At 42.8% G+C, this 25811-nt stretch overlaps 1 protein-coding gene and 1 non-coding gene across 2 annotated transcripts in view; one reads left to right on the top strand and one right to left on the bottom strand.

Moving 5' to 3' along the window:
- Positions 1 to 6651, bottom strand: part of LOC124606891 (2-iminobutanoate/2-iminopropanoate deaminase-like) — a 74065-nt gene extending 67414 nt beyond the window's left edge. Inside the window, exon 1 of the mRNA XM_047138988.1 lies at positions 6482 to 6651. Coding sequence (XP_046994944.1) covers positions 6482 to 6633 — 152 coding nt within the window. The 5' untranslated portion in view covers positions 6634 to 6651. The remainder of the gene's footprint in view (positions 1 to 6481) is intronic.
- Positions 6652 to 9593: 2942 nt separating this feature from the next.
- On the top strand, positions 9594 to 9700 carry LOC124608707. Its single transcript, XR_006979308.1, has one exon. It is a non-coding gene; the product is annotated as a U6 spliceosomal RNA (small nuclear RNA).
- Positions 9701 to 25811: the final 16111 nt, after the last annotated feature.

Raw genomic sequence — 25811 nt, 5'->3', positions numbered from 1 at the left:
GGTACATACAAGAAACAGTTTTCTCATTCAGCAGTAAACAAAAACACCCTGAAGGAGGTCACTTGCAACAGTGACCAAAATGCCAGTAGTTTTATACATCGACAATGCAGTCATAAACCAAGAAAAATTTTATTAAATTCTACACTGCTTCCACTTATTGTTACTGTAGGAACCTGGGGAGTTTTGTTCTGAATGGTATGGAAGCTTAAGCATACTGTCTTTTTTTTGCATTAGCCATGTGAGTAGTTGGGCTGTGTTTCTATTAACTGCTGACTGGAGAGATTCATCCGCATTTGAGATGAGGACATCATCATCAGAGAAGAGAAATGCCTTACTAGTGGGTATGGTGAAGAGAAGGTTGTTTAAGTAAACTAGAAATAGTAAGGGACCTAAAACTGAGCCCTGTGGCACACCACATTTTGTCACTTATGTAGATAAGTGCATCCCATTTAGGATTCCTGATTGACTTTATTTATGAGGACGTACAGTGCTCAGTCACTGATGTAATTGATGAACCAGCCATGGGCAGTTCCCCTTATCGCATAAGAATCCAACTTTTGCAAAAGTATGTTGTGATTTACCATGTCAAAAGCCTTTGTGAGGTCAAGAAAAACACCTATATTGGGCATTTCTTGTCAACAAGATGTATAGTAGTATCAAGAAATTCATAAATTGCAACAGCAGTGCTTTTATTTTCTTGAAAACATAACTGAGCAGAAGAAAGAATGTCATTTTTCTAAAAAAAATAAACGATTTCAGTCTCGCAGCCATTGCATATTCAAATATTTTGCTAAATACAGACAGCACTGCAACTGATGGTAGTTGCTGGGATCTTCTTTAGATTCCTTTTTGTGTGTGGGTACGACTTCTGTTATTTTAAGTTTTCTTGGGAATATTGCATCTGAGAAGTAAGCATTTATTACATGAGACAGTGGCTTTTATTAATAAGTTTGCTGTATCTGTGGAGCAGCAAGCAGGGATCATGTCTTCTGCTAAATTTTTTTCTTTATTTTTACCATGAATTATCTTTTCTGTCTCTGAATTCAATGTTGGTGAACAAAAGTACAGGTATTGAGGACTGATTGAGGGGGGAATTACTTTTTAGATGTTCTGTTAGTTTTTCTACAGTTGCAATATATATATTTATTTTTTTTTTTTTTTTTTTTTTTTTTTTTTTTTTTTTTTTTTAGCATTCACCACGTTTCTAATTTGGATGCAGTGAATTAGTACTTAAATTTTTCACTTTTACCAAGGTTAGTCTATCTGAGGGAGAAAGCTATCTCCTGCTCTTTGCTGAGGTTTCTGTGTTGTTACACATTATTTTTGTCTTCAGAGGGAAACAGCAGTTGAAATAGTAACAGAAAATGTTTAAATGTTTCAGATTTTTCATCTGCTGCTGTGTTTGAGAGTGGTATACAGTCTCACAGTTTTCTCTTTGAATATGGTATGGTACAAAAATGGACATTGTTTTGATAAATTATTACATAGAGCAATGTTCATGAACATTATGTTACCATCTACAGTTATTGGAAATATTCATTTACAGTGTAACAGCTATTACTTGGTAAATATTTTTTAAGCCTTTGGCTAAAGGTGTGGGGATCATTCAAATCTTTTATTCCTTGTGGCAGTCTGTTGTACAATTTTATTCTATGGTATAAGACACTATTTTTTGACTTGTTTCTTCTGTTTGGATGAGTTTAATTCCATGGCTGTGCATTGTGCTGTTTGCAGTGTAGAGATTAAGATTTTTCTTATATACTTTATGTTGTGACAGATGGATTCACATGTAACTGTCTGAATTTCTAGCATTTGAGTAATTCTTTACATGTGCTCTGTTAGCTGTTACTCCTATTTGTACACTCCTTTCTGTATCTTTGCCAAAATTCTCATGTTCTGTCCACTACAATTAACAGTCTACATTCATCCCAAAGAATACGGTATCATTTGCACCATATTGTATACCGTTGTTTACTTTTAATGTAGTATTATTTGGATTTTTATTTCGTTAGAAGCTTATACAGTTTGTCTTTTTCACATTTAAAGTTACTCTAATCTTTAACGACCAGTTGTGGATGTCTCTGAAATGTTCATTTGATTTTTCTGTTAACTCTGTCGAATATAATGCTCTCATTACCAAATAGTATTTTTCTCCATACCTGACACACTGTGGGAAATGATTTATATACATTGCTCAACAAAAGTTTGGAATACTATCATAAAATTTAGTCTATGATACTAGAGGTCTCACTGACCTAGGCATTTCATGCATTATCCAGCATTAACATTAATGCATCAGCCCATATACTGGATAGTACTTACTACTGGCATGCTTTGTGGTCATTTCCAAGTCATATAAACATGCCATTGCTGCAGTGGCTCACAATGAGCAGTCCAGTATCAACAACAGCTTCATTCAGTTTGTGTTTAGCACTACAGTAACATGTCACATACAGGCATACAATACTTTAATAGCCAGGATAGTGGCTTTACTTTCAGCAGGTCATACACAGCAGTGTCACTCAAAGTGATGTATCTAAGGTGTGGAGAAAGTACAGAAAGATGAGAAATGTGGACAATATAGACCTCACAGTGGTCATCCTTATATAACAACCACCAATGCAGGATCGTTTCCTCCAACTGTCTGCTCACAGGTGCCCAACGTCAGCTGCCAGAAATACTGAAAATGACAATGCGAGATTGCTCCATAGTCTGGCAGTGTCTTGGTATCTTCAAAGAAGCAATGTCAACAAAATGCATTGGCCAGCACAGTCTCCAGACATGAATGCAACTGGGCAAGCATGGGAACTGTTAAAGGTGGCCATTGCGCAGTACCCGAATCCACCTGATCTTCAGAACCTCGCTGAAGCTGCCATGAGGAGTGGGACCTTATATACCAAGATAAACTTGATGGTATCATCCAGATTATAGCTTGCAGAGTGGAAGAACTCACCCAAGTGCATAGAGGACATACTCACTACAAAAGACTGAATCACCATCATGTGAGAAAGATTTTCACTGTCTATGTTGTTTCAAGATGTACACTTAGGAGAGAGCCCGCTTTGTTTTGTAACTAACCAAACTCATTGTTTTCAGAAGGAATTATTTTTATTTTGATAATAAGGTATTGTACAAACCACAGTGGATGTACTATAAGAACTCACTGCAGTAAACTGTATGATATTCCAAACTTTTGTTGAGATGTGTATGTGAGGAAGAGGATTGGGCCCAATACACTTTCCTGGAGGACACCTATATTAATATATTTCGGATGTGATAAATGTTTTACTACTTTTAGAAATATGAGATTTCAACTCGTTGCACCCAGTTTTCCAAGTATAATTTAAACAAGTTATTTACCATGCCCCTTATTTCCGGCAGTTCTAATTTGTGTAATACACTGAAGTGCCAAAGAACCTGGTACAAGCCTGCATATTCAAATACATAGGTATGTAAACAGGCAGAATACGGCACTGCTGTTGGCAACGCCTATATAAGACAACAAGTGTCTGATCCAGTTGTTAGATCAGTTACTGCTGCTACAATGGCACGTCATCAAGATTTAAGTTAGTTTGAATGAGGTGTTATAGTCGGTGCATGAGCGATGGGACACAGCATCTCCGAGGTAGCGATGAAGTGGGGATCTTCCTGTGTGGCCATTTCACAAGTGTACATTGAATGTCAGGACTACAGTAAAACATCAAGTATCCGACACTGCTGTGGCCAGAAAAAAATCCTGGAAGAAAGGGAGCAACAAAGACTGAAGATAATTGTTTGACATGACAGAACTGCAACTTTTCTGCAGATTGCTGCAGTTTTCAGTGCTGGGCCATCAACAAGTGTCAGCATGTGAACCATTCAATGTAACATTATCGATACAGGCTTTCACAGCCAAAGGTCTACTCATGTACCCTTGATGACTGCACAGTACAAAGCTTTATGCCTTGCTTTGGCCTGTCAACACTGACATTGGACTGTTGATGACTGGAAACATGTTGCATGGTCGGCCGAGTCTTGATTCAAATTTTATCAAGCGGAGGGATGTGTATGCAGACAACCTTATGAATCCACAGATCCTGCATGTCAGCAGGGGACCTTTCAGGTTGGCAGAAGCTCTGTAATAGTGTGGGGCGTATGCAGTTGGAGTCTAGATATGTCTAGAAGTGACTGTGACAAGTGACACATACGTAAGAATACTGTCTGATCACCTGCATCCATTCATGTACATCGTGCATTCCAATGTACTTGGGCAATTCTAGCAGGATAATGACACCCCACACGTCCAAAATTGCTACAGAGTGGCTCTACGAACACACTTGTGAGTTTAAACACTTCCACTGGCCACCAAACTCCCCAGACATGAAGATTATTTAGCATATCTGGGATGCCTTGCATCGTGCCGTTCACAAGAGATCTCCACCTCCTTCTACTCTTATGGATTTATGGACAGCCCTGTAGGGTTCATGGTGTCAATTGCCTCCAGCACTATTTCAGACACTAGTCGAGTTCATGCCGCGTCATATTGCGGCACTTCTGCATGCTTGCGGGGGCCCTACATGATATTTGGGTGTACCAGTTCTTTGGCTCTTCAGTGTAGAAAGCTGGGTAATAAAACCTGTGGTCATTTGTGTGCCTGTTGCGTTCTCGCCCTCTAGTGCTTCCAGGAGAACTTCAGTAAACTGTACTATAGCAGACTGCGTACCTCTCGTGGGCCTGAAACTAACTGTCCAAAGCACAGGAGATTGTATTTATTCAGTACTTCATTAATCTATTTTCTATATAGTTTTTGTAGTTCTGGAAATGCAAGATAACAAAGAAATTGGTCTGTGGCTTTCTAAATTTTGTGCATCACCAGTTTTTAGCACTGGTATTAGTTTTGCTTGTTTCAGATATTCATGAAAGCGGTGAGATGTTAAAGTTTCATTAATTGTTATTGTTAATGTGGTTTTTATGTTGTTTATACATTTCTAATCTTTATTTACTTTAATATAACACATTTTCTCGGCTCTGCAAAAACTGTAGCTCCATTACAACTCAGTGTAGCACGTAATATACTTGTGTACACTTGACAGGATCAATAGTAGCCTGATTTCAAGAAATTTATGCAAACTTCTCAGAGCTCAAGTTACTGAACATATGCCGCCAGCAGTCGAAATGCACTGAAATAAACAACACTATTAGTGACTGAATGCGGTTTGTTTTATTTTTTAGACGAAGTAATAGTCATGCGACAACATGACAACCGGCAAAATGAAAACACGTTTTACCTCAGTGACGAATTATGAATTATTTCGGAATAATATGGCATAAGACATTTCTGAATGAAAATGAGTATAGTGAGCTTCTAGACATCTTCGTCTCCAAAATCAGATTCTCGTGACGCAAAATTTTCAGGGCTTTGACGTTTTGTACCGAATTGTTGGCAGTATGGCGAAAAAAAAGCTGGTAATTTCCAAGAACGATTGCCTATAGAGGTTGCAGTGTCCAAACAATACATATTCAACATGCGATCGTAAATCGATCATGCGACTCTGGTGGCGGGCGTTGTGATCAATTACTTGTGATCGTCATATTTATCTGTTTTCCGTCGTTCCCTTAGTTGCTCTACATTACATACCTGCATTACATATTTGTGAGTTGCTAGGGAATCCCAGACGATTTATGTCGTTAGTGAGTGGTATGTCTGGTGTTCTTGATGTCTCTTCGGCGGATTCTCTCATATGGAAAAATCTAATTCCATGTTTATCCAGCGTAGAAAATTGTTCAACTTTTTGTCACAAATATGGAGCACCACCGGACGAGGAAAGAAGGTACTATGTAGATTGTGGCGCTACGAAGTGTGTAGAACTTCGTAAGAACAATTTCGATGCTGAAGTACCGTTTACATTTTCATTGCGGACAGTGCGGAAAACGAACGAGTATCAGGAAGAATACATGGTTAGACTCTTCCAAATTATCCATCCAGACCACCGTAATGGACTTTCTCGTGATGACAACACCGACGACGAGTAAGGTAAGTCGTCTCCCTTACAAATACAAGTATTTTTTTAACGCTCTTCTTTTGTCGTTGCTGTAGCGACCACCGTAAACATACACATAACGCCCGCCACCGGAGTTGCATGATCCATTTACGATCGCACGTTCGATATATATCGTTTGGACCCGACGACTTCGATATGCAATCATTCTTGGAAATTACCAAAATGCTTAACCATATGTCAAGATCTGAAGCATCTGACTTCCAGTTGTAGTTCTTATCAAAATAAGCACCAAATATTTACGAATTTTCAGTTTCATTTATTGATTTACTCTCATGAATTCGGTGATAGTCCATGGCAGAGAAACCAGGTATTAACTTGCAAGAGAGTATTCATTACACTTTCAAGAATTCAGGTAACTCCATTAGGTAAGGAATGCAGTACCGAGGCAATTATGTCTTACATGAAATAACCATACCAGTCAATAGACTCGAGCAGTTTACCTGTAGGCGGAAACAGGCGGCGCCGCCTTCGCTGTGCTAATGATCTTCCTGACAGTCTTGGACATGCCGGCAGCGAGTACTGGCGACCGGCAGGCTAGCAGCTGTGCGACTGCTCCAGTCAACAGCCGGCGGCAGCTCTGCTGGCATAACATGACGTCACGACAAGGACCGGTCGAGGTCACGGACTGCACTGCTATCGCGCCGCTCGTCGCTGTCGTATTGCCAGCACGCGCAGTGATAAACGGGCACCAGCGATGATACAACTACACGCTGCTGCAGCTACCCATTCGTTCAACCTAAAAGAGCGACATTTATTTTATTGTTACAAACCGGCAACAAACCGAGGGATGTGTCCACAGAGCTTACGAAATGTTTCAACAATTTATAGTCAATCTTATTTTTATTCATTCGGCATGCTGCCAGCAAGATATGAAGTTGACTGGTTAGCCAAAATTTTAATGTGATTTACCTACAGAAGTTCAAGTGAAAATATGCAGTTTACATCTCCTCTGCAAGCTGCCTAACGGTGTGTGGCGGAGCGTCCTTTTGATGGTGCTATTGTTCCTCACTCTCCCTGTTCCATTTGCGAATCGTGCGCGAAAAGAATGATTGTAGGTAAGTCTCTGTATTGGGTCTAATTTGTCGAATTTCCTCGTCCTGGTCATTTCACGAGGAGTATGCTGGAGGAAGTGATATGTTGCCCAACTCTTTCTGGCACCGAAATCTCACACCCTCTTGATAACGCACAACGTTCTTTCGTAGCGTTTACCACTGGAGTTCGTTCGGCGTTAATGTTACTATTGCTTCTATTCTCCCAGCCTGCTCAGTTCGCTCGGCATTCGCACAAACTATACGAACATCTCGGAGTTGTCTTCTTGGCCGCTGTGGCGCTAGCAGCAGTACACCCGCGCTGGATAGACATGAGAATCAAATGCGCAAATGGAGTAAATATCGTGCTTGTCCGTTTACCTTAGTAGATTTGCGGCATTATATTGAGGTGTCATAAAGAAATTACGTTGGATTTATTCCATTACACGGATGTATGTAAACGCAGTAATTTATTAAGAGAAATCACTACAAAGCTTCCATAAATCCGATGCACATTTCGTGTTTCACATGTGTTCTCTAATTTCCCATCTCATTGGCACATCTGCTCAAATTAGTTATTTCTTATGATCTTGCCGTGCATTTACATGAACACAGTGATGTTACGTTACAGGTTTCAGTTTACTGACAGCAATGGTGTAATGCTGTGTTACTTTTTGCAGGAGCCAACGTGGTAAAGTGAAGGGAGTTTCATTTTACGAATTTTTCAGCCGGTGCGATTCCAGAGAATCGTGGCTTAAAGAAATATCTGGAGCAGATTTCGCAACAATAAACTCTAGATCTTATTTCTGACTATCGATATGTATTAAACATTGAGAAACTGCAGGATGCTGTTGTTCCCTTGGTTTTTCCCTTTTTTATCCAGCTTTATAAAGCCGAACAAGTCAAACAAGAAAGGAGGTCTATTATCAGATCCATGGTCAAACTATTTCTTCATGTCAAACTTCCTGGCAGATTAAAACTGTGTGCCCGACCGAGACTCGAACTCGGTCAGGCACACAGTTTTAATCTGCCAGGAAGTTTCATATCAGCGCACACTCTGCTGCGGAGTGAAAATCTCATTCTGCATCTCTTCATGTGTCTCCCCGCTCAGGTATCACGGCAATAATAATAATTACCGTTCTTCCCATTACACAGTATCCAGAGTGACATTTTAGATGGAAAGGTGATGAAAATAGAGCAAAATAAATTGCACGGGTTAAACTTTTAGGTCTTGAAAGGAAACTCAATGAAACCACTCAGTAGCTGGAGTATTATAACAGCAATTGTCACAAAGCTTTGTCACATATAATTAAAACAGCAGCGTAAGATCCATCAAATGTAAAATATTCCTTATTTCTTGTGCAAATAGCAAATTTCAAAAAATATTCTCCCAGATGGGCAGAATGTATTATAGAACATAGTATAGCGGGGAAATCAGCATCACTCAAAGCATACATACATGCTACAAAAATATCTCACAATTGCCTTCTACGAGCACACTGTCCCGCTATTTGGACGACACTCGTGCTAAACAGGAGTTAGGACCTTTGTAAAAGAGAGATTAATATTAGAATCTAAACGTTTGAATGGCGTTGAAAGATTCTGTTCCTTGGTATTGTACGAACAGCAGTGAAACAACAATATGACAGAAAGCTGGATACTTCCTTTGATCATAAAACGACACCTTTTAACAAAAGCTCTCAGAACATTAGCCTCAATACATGCGAAGTTAACGAAAGAATCGCAGGCAAGGAACAACATAATTTGACAGTGTTGTTGTCAGAGAGATCGAGGAGTGCGGATTTCTTATACTATGCCTAGTTACTGACAATCATAAGACCAATGCAAATATGATGAGACGCCTTTCCAGTGGTAAGACTAGAAGTCACAAATTACTCACCCAGATGATCTAAAAAAAGCTGAAAATTACTTCTTCCGTTTGATCAATGCCGTATTTTAAAAACATAAGAAACATGCTTTTGGGGAAGATGGTTCAAATGGCTCTGAGTACTATGGGACTTAACATCTATGGTCATCAGTCCCCTAGAACTTAGAACTACTTAAACCTAACTAACCTAAGGACAGCACACAACACCCAGCCATCACGAGGCAGAGAAAATCCCTGACCCCGCCGGGAATCGAACCCGGGAACCCGGGCGTGGGAAGCGAGAACGCTACCGCACGACCACGAGATGCGGGCTTTTGGGGAAGACCGTCTTTGATAGAGAAGACGAAATAAGTGGCTCTCACATGAAAAATATCTGAACTGCAAACAAATCAAGTCGTAAAACTTGTCCACTTTTTGACTCTAAAACACGAAGCCCAAAATATATATAAAAAGTATTTGAAGCGAGCGAGAGGTATACTTTTTACACCATAACAGCTCTGTAATATGCCCAGACACATTCCGTACAGCCAAAAGCCCATTTGTTCCAAGTCTGCTGGCCGTGCGGTTAAAGGCGCTGCAGTCTGGAACCGCGAGACCGCTACGGTCGCAGGTTCGAATCCTGCCTCGGGCATGGATGTACTCGCTTCGGCGGTACATATACTAAAATTGGAACGATACAGAGAAGATTAGCATGGCCCCTGCGCAAGGATGACACACAAAATTAAAAAAAAAAAAAAAAAAAAAAAATGTGATGTCCTTAGGTTAGTTAGGTTTAACTAGTTCTAAGTTCTAGGGGACTAATGACCTCAGCAGTTGAGTCCCATAGTGCTCAGAGCCATTTGAACCATTTTTCCAAGTCTGCACAGCGACTGTGTATTTCATGAAAATGATTCAGAAATGGTTCAACATCCATCATGTTCACAGTTACAACACAGCTAAATTTTGTCCTGACACGATCCATTTTTTCAACACAGATGATGACAGGATTCATTGGATGGAACATAAGTTCCTTACGTATCTGGACAAAGTGGAAAAACCATGCCGTGAGCAAGGAACGGGTTTCCTCAGCAACGAGACTTTTGAGGCAATTCGGTTGACTAGTGTTCTACAGTACTGTGTATCCACAGTTATTGTCGATGGGTTTTCATTTCGAGCTAACAAAAAGTAGGGTCTATTTAACAGCGATTCTCTAGAAATGTTCCATAGCACTTTGAGGAAACCTAGGCAACAATGATACCCCGGATTCAAGAGCTGTAGTGCCTGCCCGCAAGAGAACCTTGAAGACAGGAACTCCTTCGTAACAAAGAAATCAGCATGCTCGTCAGATGAATGTTATTAGCTGTGACAAGTCGTATGAGCCAGTTTCATCGGAAGTGATATTGGAAACTAGCCGTGTGTTTGTAGTTGTCGGACTAAGATACGTATGTTGGGGGGGGGGGGGCGGAATCACAATGTTATGTAAATCACATCCAAATGGGTTAATACTGAATCTGCACAAGGTGTGTAAAGCAATCTTGTAATGGCCCTGACATAAATCCTATGTGTCGTGCAACTTCTCATATAATTTATTCGCTAATTCAATTGATCAGTTTCCCTCCAAAAACGATTATGGGAAAGGATTTTGACGAGTGTGACTGTTTAACTGATAAGTTCCGTCGTAAACAATTACAATTACATTTATTTTCATTAAATGGAACACAAAATCAATCATGAATTTGTACAAGGAAGAATCACGTAGATTAACGTAAACGAGACATGTAAATAGTCCTCAGCTGACAGGAGTGGTGACAAGAACCTAGCACAAACGACACTGCATGAAATCTAGTGTGCTTCTGTACTATGAGAAGGGGGAGCAAAGAGAACATGTGAAATGTACACCACTGGCCATTAAAATTGTTACACCAAGAAGAAATGCAGATGATAAATGGATATTCATTGAAAAAATATATTATACTAGAACTGACCTGTGATTACATTTTCACGCAATTTGGGTGCATAGGTCCTGAGAAATCAGTACCCAGAACAACCACCTCTGGCCGTAATAACGGCCTTAATACGTCTGGGCATTACGTCAAACAGAGCTTGGCTGGCGTGTACAGGTAGAGCTGCCCATGCAGCTTCAACACGATACCACAGTTCATCAAGAGTAGTGACTGGCGTATTATGGCGAGCCAGTTGCTCGGCCACCTTTGACCAGACGTTTTCAGTTGGTGAGAGATCTGGAGAATGTGCTGGCCAGGGCAGCAGCCGAACATTTTCTGTGTCCAGAAAGGCCGGTACAGGACCTGCATCATGCGGTCGTGCATTATCCTGCTGAAATGTAGGGTTTCGCAGAGATCGAATGAAGGGTAGAGCCACGGGTCGTAACACATCTGAAATGTAACGTCCACCGTTCAAAGTGCCGTCAATGCGAACAAGAGGTGACCGAGACGTGTAACCAATGGCACCCCACACCATCACGCTGGGTGATGCGCCAGTATGGCGATGACGAATACACGCTTCCAATGTGCGTTCAGCGCAATGTCGCCAAACACGGATGCAACCATCATGATGCTGTAAACAGAACCTGGATTCATCCGAAAAAATGACGCTTTGCCATTCGTGCACACAGGTTCGTCGTTGAGTATACCATCGCAGGCGCTCCTGTCTGTGATGCAGCGTCAAAGGTAACCGCAGCCATGGTCTCCGACCTGATAGTCCATGTTGCTGCAAACGTCGTCGAACTGTTCGTGCAGATGGTTGTTGTCTTGCAAACGTCCCTGTTGATTCAGGGATCGAGACGTGACTGCACGATCCGTTGCATCCATGCAGATAAGATGCCTGTCATCTAGAGTGCTAGTGATAGGCCGTTGGGATCCAACACGGCGTTCCGTATTACCCTCCTGAACCCATCGAGTCCATATTCTGCTAACAGTCATTGGATCTCGACCAACGCGAGCAGCAATGTCGCGATACGATAAACCGCAATCGCGATAGGCTACAATCCGACCTTTATCAAAGTCGGAAACATGATGGTACGCATTTCTCCTCCTTACATGAGGCATCACAACAACGTTTCACCAGACAACGCCGGTCAACTGCTCTTTGTGTATGAGAAATCGATTGGAAACTTTCCTGATGTCAGCACGTTATAGGTGTCGCCACCGGCGCCAACCTTGTGTGAATGCTCTGAAAAGCTAATCATTTGCATATCACAGCATCTTCTTCCTGTCGGTTAAATTTCGCGTCTGTAGCACGTCATCTTCGTGGTGTAGCAATTTTAATGGCCAGTAGTGTAAATGCTTGTTCGATATCCGGGCAAGTGCTACTGCGAATGAAATTAACTCTGGGGCATGGATAGCAATGTGGGCGACCGACTCCTGCGGTGACCAGAAATCAACAGCCTCAAATTCTCTTCCGCCCAGCGCCCAGTAGTGACTACTCTGCTTTGCCAGAACTCTGTCAGTCGTCGCCGATGGACAAAGCTTCCGCCAGTTATGGCCTTACGACAATTTTTCGAAGCTCTCACCGCCTTACTCCGTCATCCTAGGCTTCAACAGCATTCCTTCCCGCCACTTCCCTACAGTGACTGCAAACCTGTGCTGATTTGGCAGTCGAGCAGCCTGTCATACGAGGGTTGCCCAGAAAGTAATGCACCGCATTTTTTCTTCAACAATTCTTTATTGAACATAATGAGAATTGCACACGTGAAGGAATGCTGTTTTGTCTACTCACCTTATTTTTCCGCGTAATCTCCATCGAGATCTATGGCCTTTCTCCAGTGCGAAACAAGGGCGTCTGTACCCTATTGGTACCAATCGTTGTCCAAGTGGCGGAGCCAGTGCTTCACTATGTGAATTACCTCCTCATCGTTCTCAAAATGTCTTCCAAGAATGGCATCCTTTAATGGCGTCTGCCCTCGCGAATGACATTAGCTCGCTGCAATATGTCAGGTGTGACAGCCGTGGATGGTCTCCCCGACCGCTGCAAATCGTGGAGCTCCGCCGAACCGCCTTCTTATGACTTCACCCTCCATGCCCAGCGACTAACTGTACTTCTGACGACAGCAGATGCCTCATAGATTTTGTACAGACGTTTGTGAATATTCTCCAAAGTTCCTTTCTCTGCTATGAGAAATTCGATGACGGCACGCTGCATGTATCGTACGTCGCCTACAGACGCTATTTTGAAATTGCCCTACAGCTACGCTATCTGTCGGAAGTGATGGAAACTTGGCACGCTCACTCAGGAGACTTCAAATATGAGGGTTACTCAAAAAGAAATGCACACTATTTTTTTAAATTCATCTTTTATTCTACATGTCTGAAAGTTTTACAGTGTGTAGATACATCCTTTAGGAACAATATTTTCATTTCTCCACATAATTTCCACTCCTCTCAACTGCCTTACGCCATCTTGGAAGCAGCGCCCGTATACCCGCACGGTAAAACTCTGGACCAACCTGTTGGAGCTACTGTTTGGCAGCGTGCACAAGGGAGTCATTATCTTCAAACCTTGTTCCACGAAGAGAGTCTTTCAGTTTCCCAAAGATATGATAGTCACATGGAGCCAGGTCAGGACTGTAAGGCGCATGTTTCAGTGTTATCCATCCGAGTTTTGTGATCGCTTCCATGGTTTTTTGACTGACATGTGGCCATGCATTGTCGTGCAATAGCAAAACATCCTGGTTTTGCCGATGTGGTCGAACACGACTCAGTCGAGCTTGAAGTTTCTTCAGTGTCGTCACATATGCATCAGAATTTATGGTGGTTCCACTTGGCATGATGTCCACAAGTAAGAGTCCTTCGGAATCGAAAAACACCATAGCCATAACTTTTCCAGCACAAAGTGTTGTTTTGAATTTTTTTTCTTGGGTGAATTTGCCTGATGCCTCTCCATTGATTGCCTCTTCGTCTCTGGTGAAAAATGATGGAGCCATGTTTCATCACCTGCCACAATTCTTCCAAGAAATTCATCTCCACCATTCTCATACTCTTCCAAAAGTTCGCTGCATACCGTTTTTTTTTTTTTTTTTTTTTTTTTTTTTTTTTGTTTCCTTGTGAGCCACTGTCAACATTCTGGGAACCCACCTGGCACAAACCTTTTATAACGCCAACACTTTCAGTATTCTGCAAACACTTCCTTCCCCTATCCCAACGTAGCATGACAATTCGTTCACTGTGATGTGTCTGTCAGCAGTCACCAATTCGTTAACTCTCTGCACATTGTCTGGAGTGTGTGCAGTACGAGGCCTGCCGCTGCGAGGACAATCCTCAATATTGCCGTGCCCACTTTCATCACGTAACCTGCTTGCCCACCGACTAACTGTACTGCGATCGACAGCAGCATCTCCATACACCTTTTTCAACTTCTTTTGGATGTTTCCCACTGTCTCGTTTTCACAGCTCAGGAATTCTATGACAGCACATTGCTTCTGACGAACGTCAAGTGTAGCAGCCATCTTGAAGACATGCTGTGACGGCGCCACTCATGGGAACAGGTTGAACTAAGTTTGAAAACAAGCGGGAAGGATGTATCTACACACTGTAAAACTTTCACACATGCAGAATAAAAACGGTATTTTTACAAAAATAGTGTGCATTTCTAACGTTTCGCCTTCGTAAGCATTGTTTTCTGCTGACAAAAAAAGAATTTACTCGGGAAGCTTTTCGGCTACGGGCATCAATGGAATATAATAATTAGGGTGCTACGTGTGACGCCATTCTGTCTGCTGTCCCGTGGACTCGGTGACCATATCTCCAAACGTCCAAAACAATAGCAAAACCGTGACGCCGAGCTGGCGCATTCCTACCCAAAAGGTATGGCTTAAGCGAGAAAACTGCCACCAGCCATTGTAAAAATTGCGAGCGTTTATCGGTCTGACCCCTTAGACCTGACATCAAAGGAGAAAGCCGCCAGCCACCACGTACTGGGACTCCGTTCGCAATTCACTGTGACCGGATGTTCCCACCGCCTTTTGACCGTTCGCTGCTATTGTGAGCGGTTGGGCTCCTCACAGCTCAAAAGTTCTCGCTTGTCTCCGACGTGAAATGGACAGAATTATGATATGCCTGTATCCTACTCCCGATCATGTAAATACCGCTGCGTAACATCCGATTACCTAGTTTGCATGACAGTGTAATGCAGTAGCGAAATGACGTTAATTTGCCAGCATGCAAATTCAGATTTCAGAAATCCAATATAGGCTGGTTTAATAGCCCTTCATAAGTGTATGAAGAGGGCAGAGGGCTTGTCGTCTTGCATTACCTAAGATCCCACAAACAGTGAGAAAAATCCTGTAGAAACTTAAAGGGCTCCAAGGTACAGATAGACACTTCGAAAAGTTTCTTTTCTGATAGTTGTTTGATGATAGTATTATAAATAATAATATTATCGTCATTACAAATTAAATCTAATGTCTTTATTTTGTTGCAGGTCTGGAGATAGTATCTATTATACTTGTTTCGCTTGCTTTTCTCTGTGGTTTCGTTGCCAAGGAAATTAGAAGTGAGTTACTTGCAAATCGTGCCGTAGCCTAGTTAATGTTCATTTTTTTTAAACAAGATGTGTGTAATGTTTTCTTCTGTCCTTGAGAATTATAGCTGTGAACAGTGAACACGGTATGTGATTCCATGTGTGAAGCTGCCAAATTTGTCAGTACCCAGGCTAGCACAATTTTAACTACATCAGTTTTCTCTGTTTCGAACACTTAGGTTTTACACCGCGACTCAAGTGAGACTTCAGATGATGCTGCGACATAAAGCCAGGTAATCTGCAAAGTTATTATACCAGTCGTAATAAAAAACATTGGAAACGAAGTGACTGAACGTTTTGAAAGCGTAAAATATTTAAATAACAAGCCGGTCAACTGAAAAGTAATCCGACTGCAATATATGTGGCAAGTGTGTGCGTTCACCGTAGCACCGACAACGGTCGTCAGACACTGTGACCACAGGTCGCCCGATAATATCGGCCAATAGCGTGGTTGGTCACGGTGAGTCCGATTTCCTTTGTCAGTTTTTGGCAGGGTCAAAGGAGGTTAGATTAGGATAGCATCTAATCTTTGTATGAAGTACGTTAGATTTTAACCCCTTAGTTGGGGTGGATACCACGACGCCTCAGTTCTTGGATATGTGTGCTGCATAGCGACTTCTGTTGTTAAAGAGACGAAGTAAAGAACGTAGCGAGTACTATACATTCTGTCGTCAGATACTGGATTGACCAGACAAGTTTTATGAATATATGACATGACGGGAGAAACGTTCTGTTAAATACTCGAGATAATTCGTGGCGACCTTGGAAAGCAAATTATAAACACTCTGCTCTGACGTATTTGCTTAAAGTTGTGCAGGCGTACGTCAATTAACCTTCAATGACGGTCATTTAGCACACGAGTGAAAGACAAGCAAAAAGTGTAGCATAAGATACTCTGATAATCTACAGCACTTAAAAGTGGGAATACATACCATACACCACATTTGCAAAGCACTTCATATTAACAGAATCACTAACCTACTGAGATAACACCCCAGTAAGCAGTAATAAAAATTTGTAGACAACTAATGACAACCTACCACAAAAAAGACCCAATACAGTAGCTATAAGCATATAAGACATGCCACCTTTTTCACTTGAAATTTCCAATAAAGGTTTTGCCTATTTGAGATTTCGAATAAACTTGCGATTTCACTCCATAGATTCCGCACTATGTCCCGATTTTGATATGTTCATCCATAGGATGCCACAAATTCACTCTTTCTTGCAATAAACTTACAAATTTGTCACGCTCCATATTTCATGTGCGAGAACGTTGGTCGATTTGACCGAAGAAAAAAACTGATTTGAATTTCACCCATTGTCGTCCGAAGTCTGTCCGTTCGGGAGATAAGATCGGCCGCCGGCTGGGGTGGCCGAGCGGTTCTAGGCGCTACAGTCTGGAACCGCGCGACCGCTACGGTCGCAGGTTCGAATCCTGCCTCGGGCATGGATGTGTGTGATGTCCTTAGGTTAGTTAGGTTTAAGTAGCTCTAAGTTCTAGAGGACTGATGGCCTCAGATGTTAAGTCCCATAGTGCTCAGAGCCATTTGAACCATTAAGATCGGCCATAGTGTGACTGTGCACGTAGCAAGTCTTCTGGTCCAGACTGTATACCAATTAGGTTCCTTTCGGAGTATGCTGATGCATAAGCTCCATACTTAACAATCATATACAACCGTTCGCTCGACGAAAGATCTGTACCCAAAGACTAGAAAGCTGCACAGGTCACACCAATATTCAAGAAAGGTACTAGGAGTAATCCACTAGCTTACAGGCCCATATCGTTAACGTCGATATGCAGCAGGATTTTAGAACATATATTGTGTTCGAACATAATGAATTACCTCGAAGAAAACGGTGTATTGACACACAGTCATCATGGGTTTAGAAAACATCGTTCTTGTGAAACACCACTAGCTCTTTATTCACATGAAGTGCTGAGTGCTATTGACAAGGGATTTCAGATCGATTGCGTATTTCTGGATTTCCGGAAAGCTTTTGACACTGTGCCACACAAGCGGCTTGTAGTGAAATTGCGTGCTTATGGAATATCGTGATTTCCTGTCAGAGAGGTCACTGTTCGTTGCAATTGACGGAAAGTCATCGAGTAAAACACAAGTGATTTCTGGCGTTCCCCAAGGCAGTGTTATAGGCCCTTTGCTGTTCCTTATCTATATAAACGATTTGGGAGACAATCTGAGCAGCCGTCTTCGGTTGTTTGCAGATGACGCTGTCGTTTATCGACTAATAAAGTCATCAGAAGATCAAAACAAACTGCAAAACGATTTAGAAGAAATATCGGAATGGTGCGAAAAGTGGCAGTTGACCTTAAATAACGAAAAGTGTGAGGTCATCCACATGAGTGCTAAAGGAACGCGTTAAACTTCGGTTACACGATAAATCAGCCTAATCTAAAAGCCATAAATTCAACTAAATACCTAGGTATTACAATAACGAACAATTTAAATTGGAAGGAACACACAGAAAATGTTGTGGAGATGGCTAACCAAAGACTGCGTTTTATTAGCAGGACACTTAGAAAATGTAACAGACCTACTAAGGAGACTGCCTGCACTACGCTTGTTCGTCCTCTTTCAGAATACTGTTGCGCGGTGTGGGATCCTTACCAGATAGGACTGACTGAGTACATCGAAAGAATTCAAAGAAAGGCAGCACGTTTTGTATTAGCGCGAAATATGAGAGAGTGTGTCACAGAAATGATACAGGATTTGGGATGGACATCATTAAAAGAAAGGCGTTTTTCGTTGCGACGGAATCTTCTCACGAAATTCCAATCACCAACTTTCTCCTCCGAATGCGAAAATATTTTGTTGACGCCGACTTACATAGGGAGGAATAATCACCAAGATAAAATAAGGGAAATCAGAGCTCGTACGGGGAGGTATAGGTGTTCATTCTTCCCGCGCGCTATACGAGATTGGAATAATAGAGAATTGTGAATGTGGTTCGATGAACCCTCTGCCAGGCACTTAAATGTGATTTGCAGAGTATCGATGTAGATGTAGTTGCGTACTGATTTGAAAGATCGGCCTTCCCAGGCAGATGGATTCCTTTTCAAAATACTATGTACTCTCTCACCTCTACAAGTCCTAGCAGTTTGTAATGGGAATTTCCGAACACCCTGTAGAATTCGCACCACTGGATAGGAACGTAGAGAAATACGCTTTATTAAAACAAGCTAAAAACTGCGTCTAATCACGCATGCGCGACGTACCATCGTAGCTATCTAGCGACGGAATGACTCACTGTCAGGCTGGCCACGAGATTTTAACCACCTACGTAACTCTCCGGTCGTTAGCAAGTAATGTCCGGAACACACAGAGCTCACTCTGTGACCATTAAGGGAATACATTAGGCATGGAACACCTCGTACGTACAGACGCCACCAGCACTTGCCATCGCTGGAAGCTGGGACATGATTAGGCGCCGCCGCTCGAAGGGTGCTGCAGTAGGGTAGTATTACACACACTATAATATTCTTTACTACGTAGCTCTCTAATTCCTGGGAAAAAACACGGCAGTGTTCTTTGCTTGCTGTAAACGCTTTGATGTGTGTTATTTCCTTGAGGTTCGTTTTTTTAACACTCAGTAATTTGAAATTCATGTTATTATATTACTTGGCAATTTGTAACGTTGCTGGCTGCACTTTCGAACTTATTTGACAGCAGTAAGTCATTCGTTGCTTTCGGAAATGTAAAAAAAAGTGCTGTAACATACTCCTTAGGCACTAGTGACCAACACTGTTGAAGGCTTACTCTAAATGAATCGACCGAGCGAGGTGGCGCAGTGGCTACCACACTGGACTCGCATTCGGGAGGACGACGGCTCAATCCCGTCTCCGGCCATCCTGATTTAGGTTTTCCGTGATTTCCCTAAATCGCTCCAGGCAAATGCCGGGATGGTTCCTTTGAAAGGGCACGGCCGATTTCCTTCCCCATCCTTCCCTCACCCGAGCTTGCGCTCCGTCTCTAATGACCTCGCTGTCGACGGGACGTTAAACACTAATCTCCTCCTCCTCCTCTAAATGGATCACGTAATGCTGTGTCAGGTAGATTTGCTACAGGTAGGTTCGATCAGCATACGAGTATTATGGAGGTCCTTCGTGAACTCAAATTGGACGCAGCTCGCTTCGTGAAAACGTTAAAATTCAAAGAACTGGTATCTTTAGCTCATTGCAGAATGACACTACTATTGCAAACATACATGGCCACGAAGATAAGAGAAATAAGGGCTCCTACAAAGGCGTACAGACTCATTTCTTTCCCTCAATCTACTTTTGCATGTGTCACCAGCTGCCCACCATTAGGCACCGGTGGTTTGCGGAGTATGTGTTTTCCAAAAATTTAATTGTCGATTCTACACAGAGTACGCGAAAGAACTTGCCCCCCACCCCGCACCCCTTCTAACAGCCGTGTACCGCAAGTCTCTAGAGGAACGGAAGGTTCCAAATGATTGGAAAAGAGCACAGGTAGTTCCAGTTTTCAAGAAGGGTCGTCGAGCAGATGCGCAGAACTATAGGCCTATATCTCTGACATCGATTTGCTGTAGAATTTTAGAACATGTTGTTTGCTCGCGTATCATGTCATTTCTGGAAACCCAGAATGTACTCTGTAGGAATCAACATGGATTCCGGAAACAGCGATCGTGTGAGACCCTGAAAATATTAGATACAGGCTCCCAGGTAGATGCCATTTTTCTTGACTTCCGGAAGGCGTTCGAAATAGTTCCGCACTGTCCCCTGATAAACAAAGTAAGAGCCTACGGAATATCAGTCCAGCTGACAGAACACAGCATGTTGTTCTCAATGGAGAGACGTCTACAGACGTTAAAGTAACCTCTGGCGTACCACAGGGGAGTATTATGAGACCATTGCTTTCCACAATATACATAAATAACCTAGTAGATAGTGTCGGAAGTTCCATGCGGCTTTTCGCGGATGATGCTGTAGTATACAGAGAAGTTGCAGCATTAGAAAATTGCAGCGAAATGCAGGAAGATCTGCAGCGGATAGGCACTTGGTGCAGGGAGTGGCAACTGACCCTTAATATAGACAAATGTAATGTATTGAGAATACATAGAAAGAAGGATCCTTTATTGTATGGTTATATGATAGCGGAACAAACACTGGTAGCAGTTACTTCTGTAAAATATCTGGAGTATGCGTACGAAACGATTTGAAGTGGAATGATCATATAAAATTAATTGTTGGTAAGGCGGGCGCCAGGTTGAGATTCAGTGGGAGAGTCCTTAGAAAATGTAGTCCATCAACAAAGGAGGTGGCTTACAAAACACTCGTTCGACCTATACTTGAGTATTGCTCATCAGTGTGGGTTCTCTACCAGGTCGGGTTGACAGAGGACATAAAGAAGATCCAAAGAAGAGCGGCGCTTTTCGTCACAGGGTTCTTTGGTGAGCGTGATAGCGTTACGGAGATGCTTAGCAAACTCAAGTGGCAGACTCTGCAAGAGAGGCGGTCTGCATCACGGTGTAGCTTGCTCGCCAGGTTTCGAGAGGGTGCGTTTCTGGATGAGGTATCGAATGTATTGCTTCCCCCTACTTATACTTCCCGAGGAGATCACGAATGTAAAATTAGAGAGATTCGAGCGCGCATGGAGGCTTTCCGGCAGTCGTTCTTCCCGCGAACCATACGCGACTGGAACAGGAAAGGGAGGTAGTGACAGTGGCACGTAAAGTGCCCTCTGCCACACACCGTTGGGTGGCTTGCGGAGTATAAATGTAGATGTAGATGTAGAAGAGGCGTCATTGTTACTTGAGAAAATTCTATGCACTCTACAGTGTGGTCAGAAACACACTGGAAAGCTTGAAAAGGTGTTGCAGCGTAGGTCCTGACAAACAGTTGTTAAAGCAAAAATTCGATACCTTGCGCTGTTTCTGAGTTAATTACCGCGTAAATTAGCCAGTCAGGTCACGGATTCAAGCGGTCCACCAGATACAGTGTCGCCATGGGTGTCCTTCATTTGATTTCCTAAAACCGAACAAGAGAGCGATACAAAAATTGGGCACGTGGTAGTAGTAAGGATCGAACCCGAATCAAAGACTGAGCTGTCTCGTTCGCTATCATCTATGCTATAAGAACAACTGACAGTAATTGTGTCTGGAGGGCAACATGAATATGCACTCGGAATTGCCTGATTGGCTAACTTCAATGCTAATTAACTCGGAAACAATTATTTCTCAAAGCAGCCTACCCTGAAAAACCCTTACAGTATTATCCGACTGCTTCTGACGATCCTCTATGTATTAACAGGAACACTGAAAAACGGAGAACCTGTGGTGTGTGTGAAGAATTAGCGAGCATCCGTCTATTTCACGGTTCAGCCTGATAGCTGCTCGCACATATGCAAATGTAAACCCTGGTCTGTCACCCCATCTCTGCAGTAAAATAGGCTTCGGTGGAAAAACAACACACCACGCGAAAATCAATGGGGCAATATTTTTAAGGGAGCATATACACTCCTGGAAATTGAAATAAGAACACCGTGAATTCATTGTCCCAGGAAGGGGAAACTTTATTGACACATTCCTGGGGTCAGATACATCACATGATCACACTGACAGAACCACAGGCACATAGACACAGGCAACAGAGCATGCACAATGTCGGCACTAGTACAGTGTATATCCACCTTTCGCAGCAATGCAGGCTGCTATTCTCCCATGGAGACGATCGTAGAGATGCTGGATGTAGTCCTGTGGAACGGCTTGCCATGCCATTTCCACCTGGCGTCTCAGTTGGACCAGCGTTCGTGCTGGACGTGCAGACCGCGTGAGACGACGCTTCATCCAGTCCCAAACATGCTCAATGGGGGACAGATCCGGAGATCTTGTGGGCCTGGGTAGTTGACTTACACCTTCTAGAGCACGTTGGGTGGCACGGGATACATGCGGACGTGCATTGTCCTGTTGGAACAGCAAGTTCCCTTGCCGGTCTAGGAATGGTAGAACGATGGGTTCGATGACGGTTTGGATGTACCGTGCACTATTCAGTGTCCCCTCGACGATCACCAGTTGTGTACGGCCAATGTAGGAGATCGCTCCCCACACCATGATGCCGGGTGTTGGCCCTGTGTGCCTCGGTCGTATGCAGTCCTGATTGTGGCGCTCACCTGCACGGCGCCAAACACGCATACGACCATCATTGGCACCAAGGCAGAAGCGACTCTCATCGCTGAAGACGACACGTCTCCATTCGTCCCTCCATTCACGCCTGTCGCGACACCACTGGAGGCGGGCTGCACGATGTTGGGGCGTGAGCGGAAGACGGCCTAACGGTGTGCGGGACCGTAGCCCAGCTTCATGGAGACGGTTGCGAATGGTCCTCGCCGATAACCCAGGGGCAACAGTGTCCCTAATTTGCTGGGAAGTGGCGGTGCGGTCCCCTACGGCACTGCGTAGGATCCTACGGTCTTGGCGTGCATCCGTGCGTCGCTGCGGTCCGGTCCCAGGTCGACGGGCACGTGCACCTTCCGCCGACCACTGGCGACAACATCGATGTACTGTGGAGACCTCACGCCCCACGTGTTGAGCAATTCGGCGGTACGCCCACCCGGCCTCCCGCATGCCCACTATACGCCCTCGCTCAAAGTCCGTCAACTGCACATACGGTTCAAGTCCACGCTGTCGCGGCATGCTACCAGTGTTAAAGACTGCGATGGAGCTCCGTATGCCACGGCAAACTGGCTGACACTGACGGCGGCGGTGCACAAATGCTGCGCAGCTAGCGCCATTCGACGCCCAACACCGCGGTTCCTGGTGTGTCCGCTGTGCCGTGCGTGTGATCATTGCTTGTACAGCCCTCTCGCAGTGTCCGGAGCAAGTATGGTGGGTCTGACACACCGGTGTCAATGTGTTCTTTTTTCCATTTCCAGGAGTGTATTTGAGGTAAGGTGCATGATAAGTAAATATACCACGTCTATTAACCCAAACTACTAAAGGATTCAAGGTGATAAACAAATCCTGTACCCCGATTTTTTTTTTGAAGCAACACACCAAGAAAAACGCGTTTGAAAATCCGAACCTTTTTCCTAAATGTGTTCTGCAAGCGATAAATACTTATAAATTTGATCGAACATGACAGAGAATCATGGGTACTTTATGTCACCATATCCACATTAGTTTGGTGGAACTGTGCCGCTATTCCACATATAATGTTATCTGTTGTAGCATTAGAGCAGTAGCACGTAGTTCACAAACCACCATCATGAACCAACCAATCAAGTTACGTGATTTTTATCCTTAGTGTCATCACGCTTTTGGGGTTCGTAATCGGATATGGCGTCATGATCACGTAACCAACTTACAAATTCTTCTAAGTAATGATTTAAGTCTGCTCCACGCATTGACTCCTTTAGGTATATATATATCATTGTCACCAGGATAGTAAGGCCTTTCCTCCATTACGGGTACGTGTAGCTATTCTTCGAATTATCAGATTTACTGTCGCTAGAATTTTCCTTTCTCTTAACAGTACTAAATACCTCTGGGAAGGTGAAGCTTTTGCCAGCCGTGATTGTGAGTGCATAACCATAAATAATAAACATGTTTTCCAGTCCGGGTTCTAAAGCAAGCATCCAGCACCATTAACTTGAATTACGAATCGATTTCCACGTACATGAATAGCCAGTCATCCACTCCCTCCCGCCATTAACAAATATCCCATTAAACTTACATTATTGTAATGCATGAGCATCCCATACTGATTTTGAAATGTAAATTGCTTACAATGAACAGACAGTCGTTCAGATGCGCAACGCAGGATTCCATCGAGATATATGCTCTACAGTACAATTACCTGGATCGCTGTTTGATAGTTTGTGTAGTAACCGATTTCTTTGTTAAATAATTACAACTATAGACATACAGAACATAGTTTTATTAGTCCTTATTACCTTGAGTGCTTATACTTTCACACAAATCAACCGTCAACCTGCCTTAGTATTCGTACACAAGTAAGACAAACACTGGAATGGGTTTTAGCGTTGCAATTTGATCAGAACGTCTACCAACGGCAATTTTTTTATGATGATTGTTCATAACCAAGTAGCAAAAACCTCTGGGTAAATACCAAGATGACAACACTTCCGGTCACATCATCTTCTGTTCATACCTCGTAAATTTGATTGGACTTGCACTCCAGTTGTAAACTCCTAGCCCAGTTGGGTTACTCTGTGTGCGCTGTGATCTGAATACCCCAGGGCTAGGTGGATTGGATGCGGGAGTGGATCCAGCGACGACAAGCAACATACATGTGTTTTTTATATGCATAATATTACTCTGCACATACCAAGAGAAAAAAATTAAGTGGCATATATTTATCAACCAGCTTCAATACCTGTAAAATGAGAGATGCGAATACCAGCTGAACAAAAGTACCGTCCAACCCCAACAACTGTATGGAAGGATAAGGTAATGTTAACTTTGGAAGTTACAGTAGCATAGAGGATCGTCATTAGGATCACTTAGATATTGTATTAAGTAGAACTAAGATGAGTATTTTGACAAGATAGTAGCAGCTGAATACAGGGTTATAAATACAAAATCAAATAGGGGTAATGCAGGAGTAGGTTTAATAATGAATAAAAAATAGGAGTGCGGGTAAGCTACTACAAACAGCATAGTGAACGCATTATTGTGGCCAAGATAGACGCGAAGCCCATGCCTACTACAGTAGTACAAGTTTATATGCCAACTAGCTCTGCAGATGATGAAGAAATTGATGAAATGTATGATGAGATAAAAGAAATTATTCAGGTAGTGAAGGGAGACGAAAATTTAATAGTCATGGGTGACTGGAATTCGAGAGTAGGAAAAGGGAGAGAAGGAAACATAGTAGGTGAATATGGATTGGGGGTAAGAAATGAAAGAGGAAGCCGTCTGGCAGAATTTTGCACAGAGCATAAATTAATCATACCTAACATTTGGTTCAAGAATCATGAAAGAAGGTGGTATACATGGAAGAACCCTGGAGATATTAAAAGGTATCAGATAGATTATAGAATGGTAAGACAGAGATTTAGGAACCAGGTTTTAAATTGTAAGACATTTCCAGGGGCAGATGTGGTTTCTGATCACAATCTATTGGTTATGAACTGTAGATTAAAACTGAAAAAACCGCAAAAAGGTGGGAATTTAAGGAGATGGGACCTTGATAAACTAGCTAAACCAGAGGCTGTAGAGAGTTTCAGGGAGAGCATAAGGGAACAATTGACAGGAATGGGGGAAAGAAATACAGTAGAAGAAGAATGGCTAGCTCTGAGGGATGAAGTAGTGAAGGCAGCAGATGATCAAGTAGGTAAA

This window comes from Schistocerca americana, chromosome 3 (assembly GCF_021461395.2).
Source record: "Schistocerca americana isolate TAMUIC-IGC-003095 chromosome 3, iqSchAmer2.1, whole genome shotgun sequence".
Classification (NCBI taxonomy): Eukaryota; Metazoa; Arthropoda; class Insecta; order Orthoptera; family Acrididae; genus Schistocerca; species Schistocerca americana.
The sequence above is the reverse complement of the archived record's forward strand: the minus strand, read 5'-3'. Positions and strand labels throughout refer to the sequence as shown.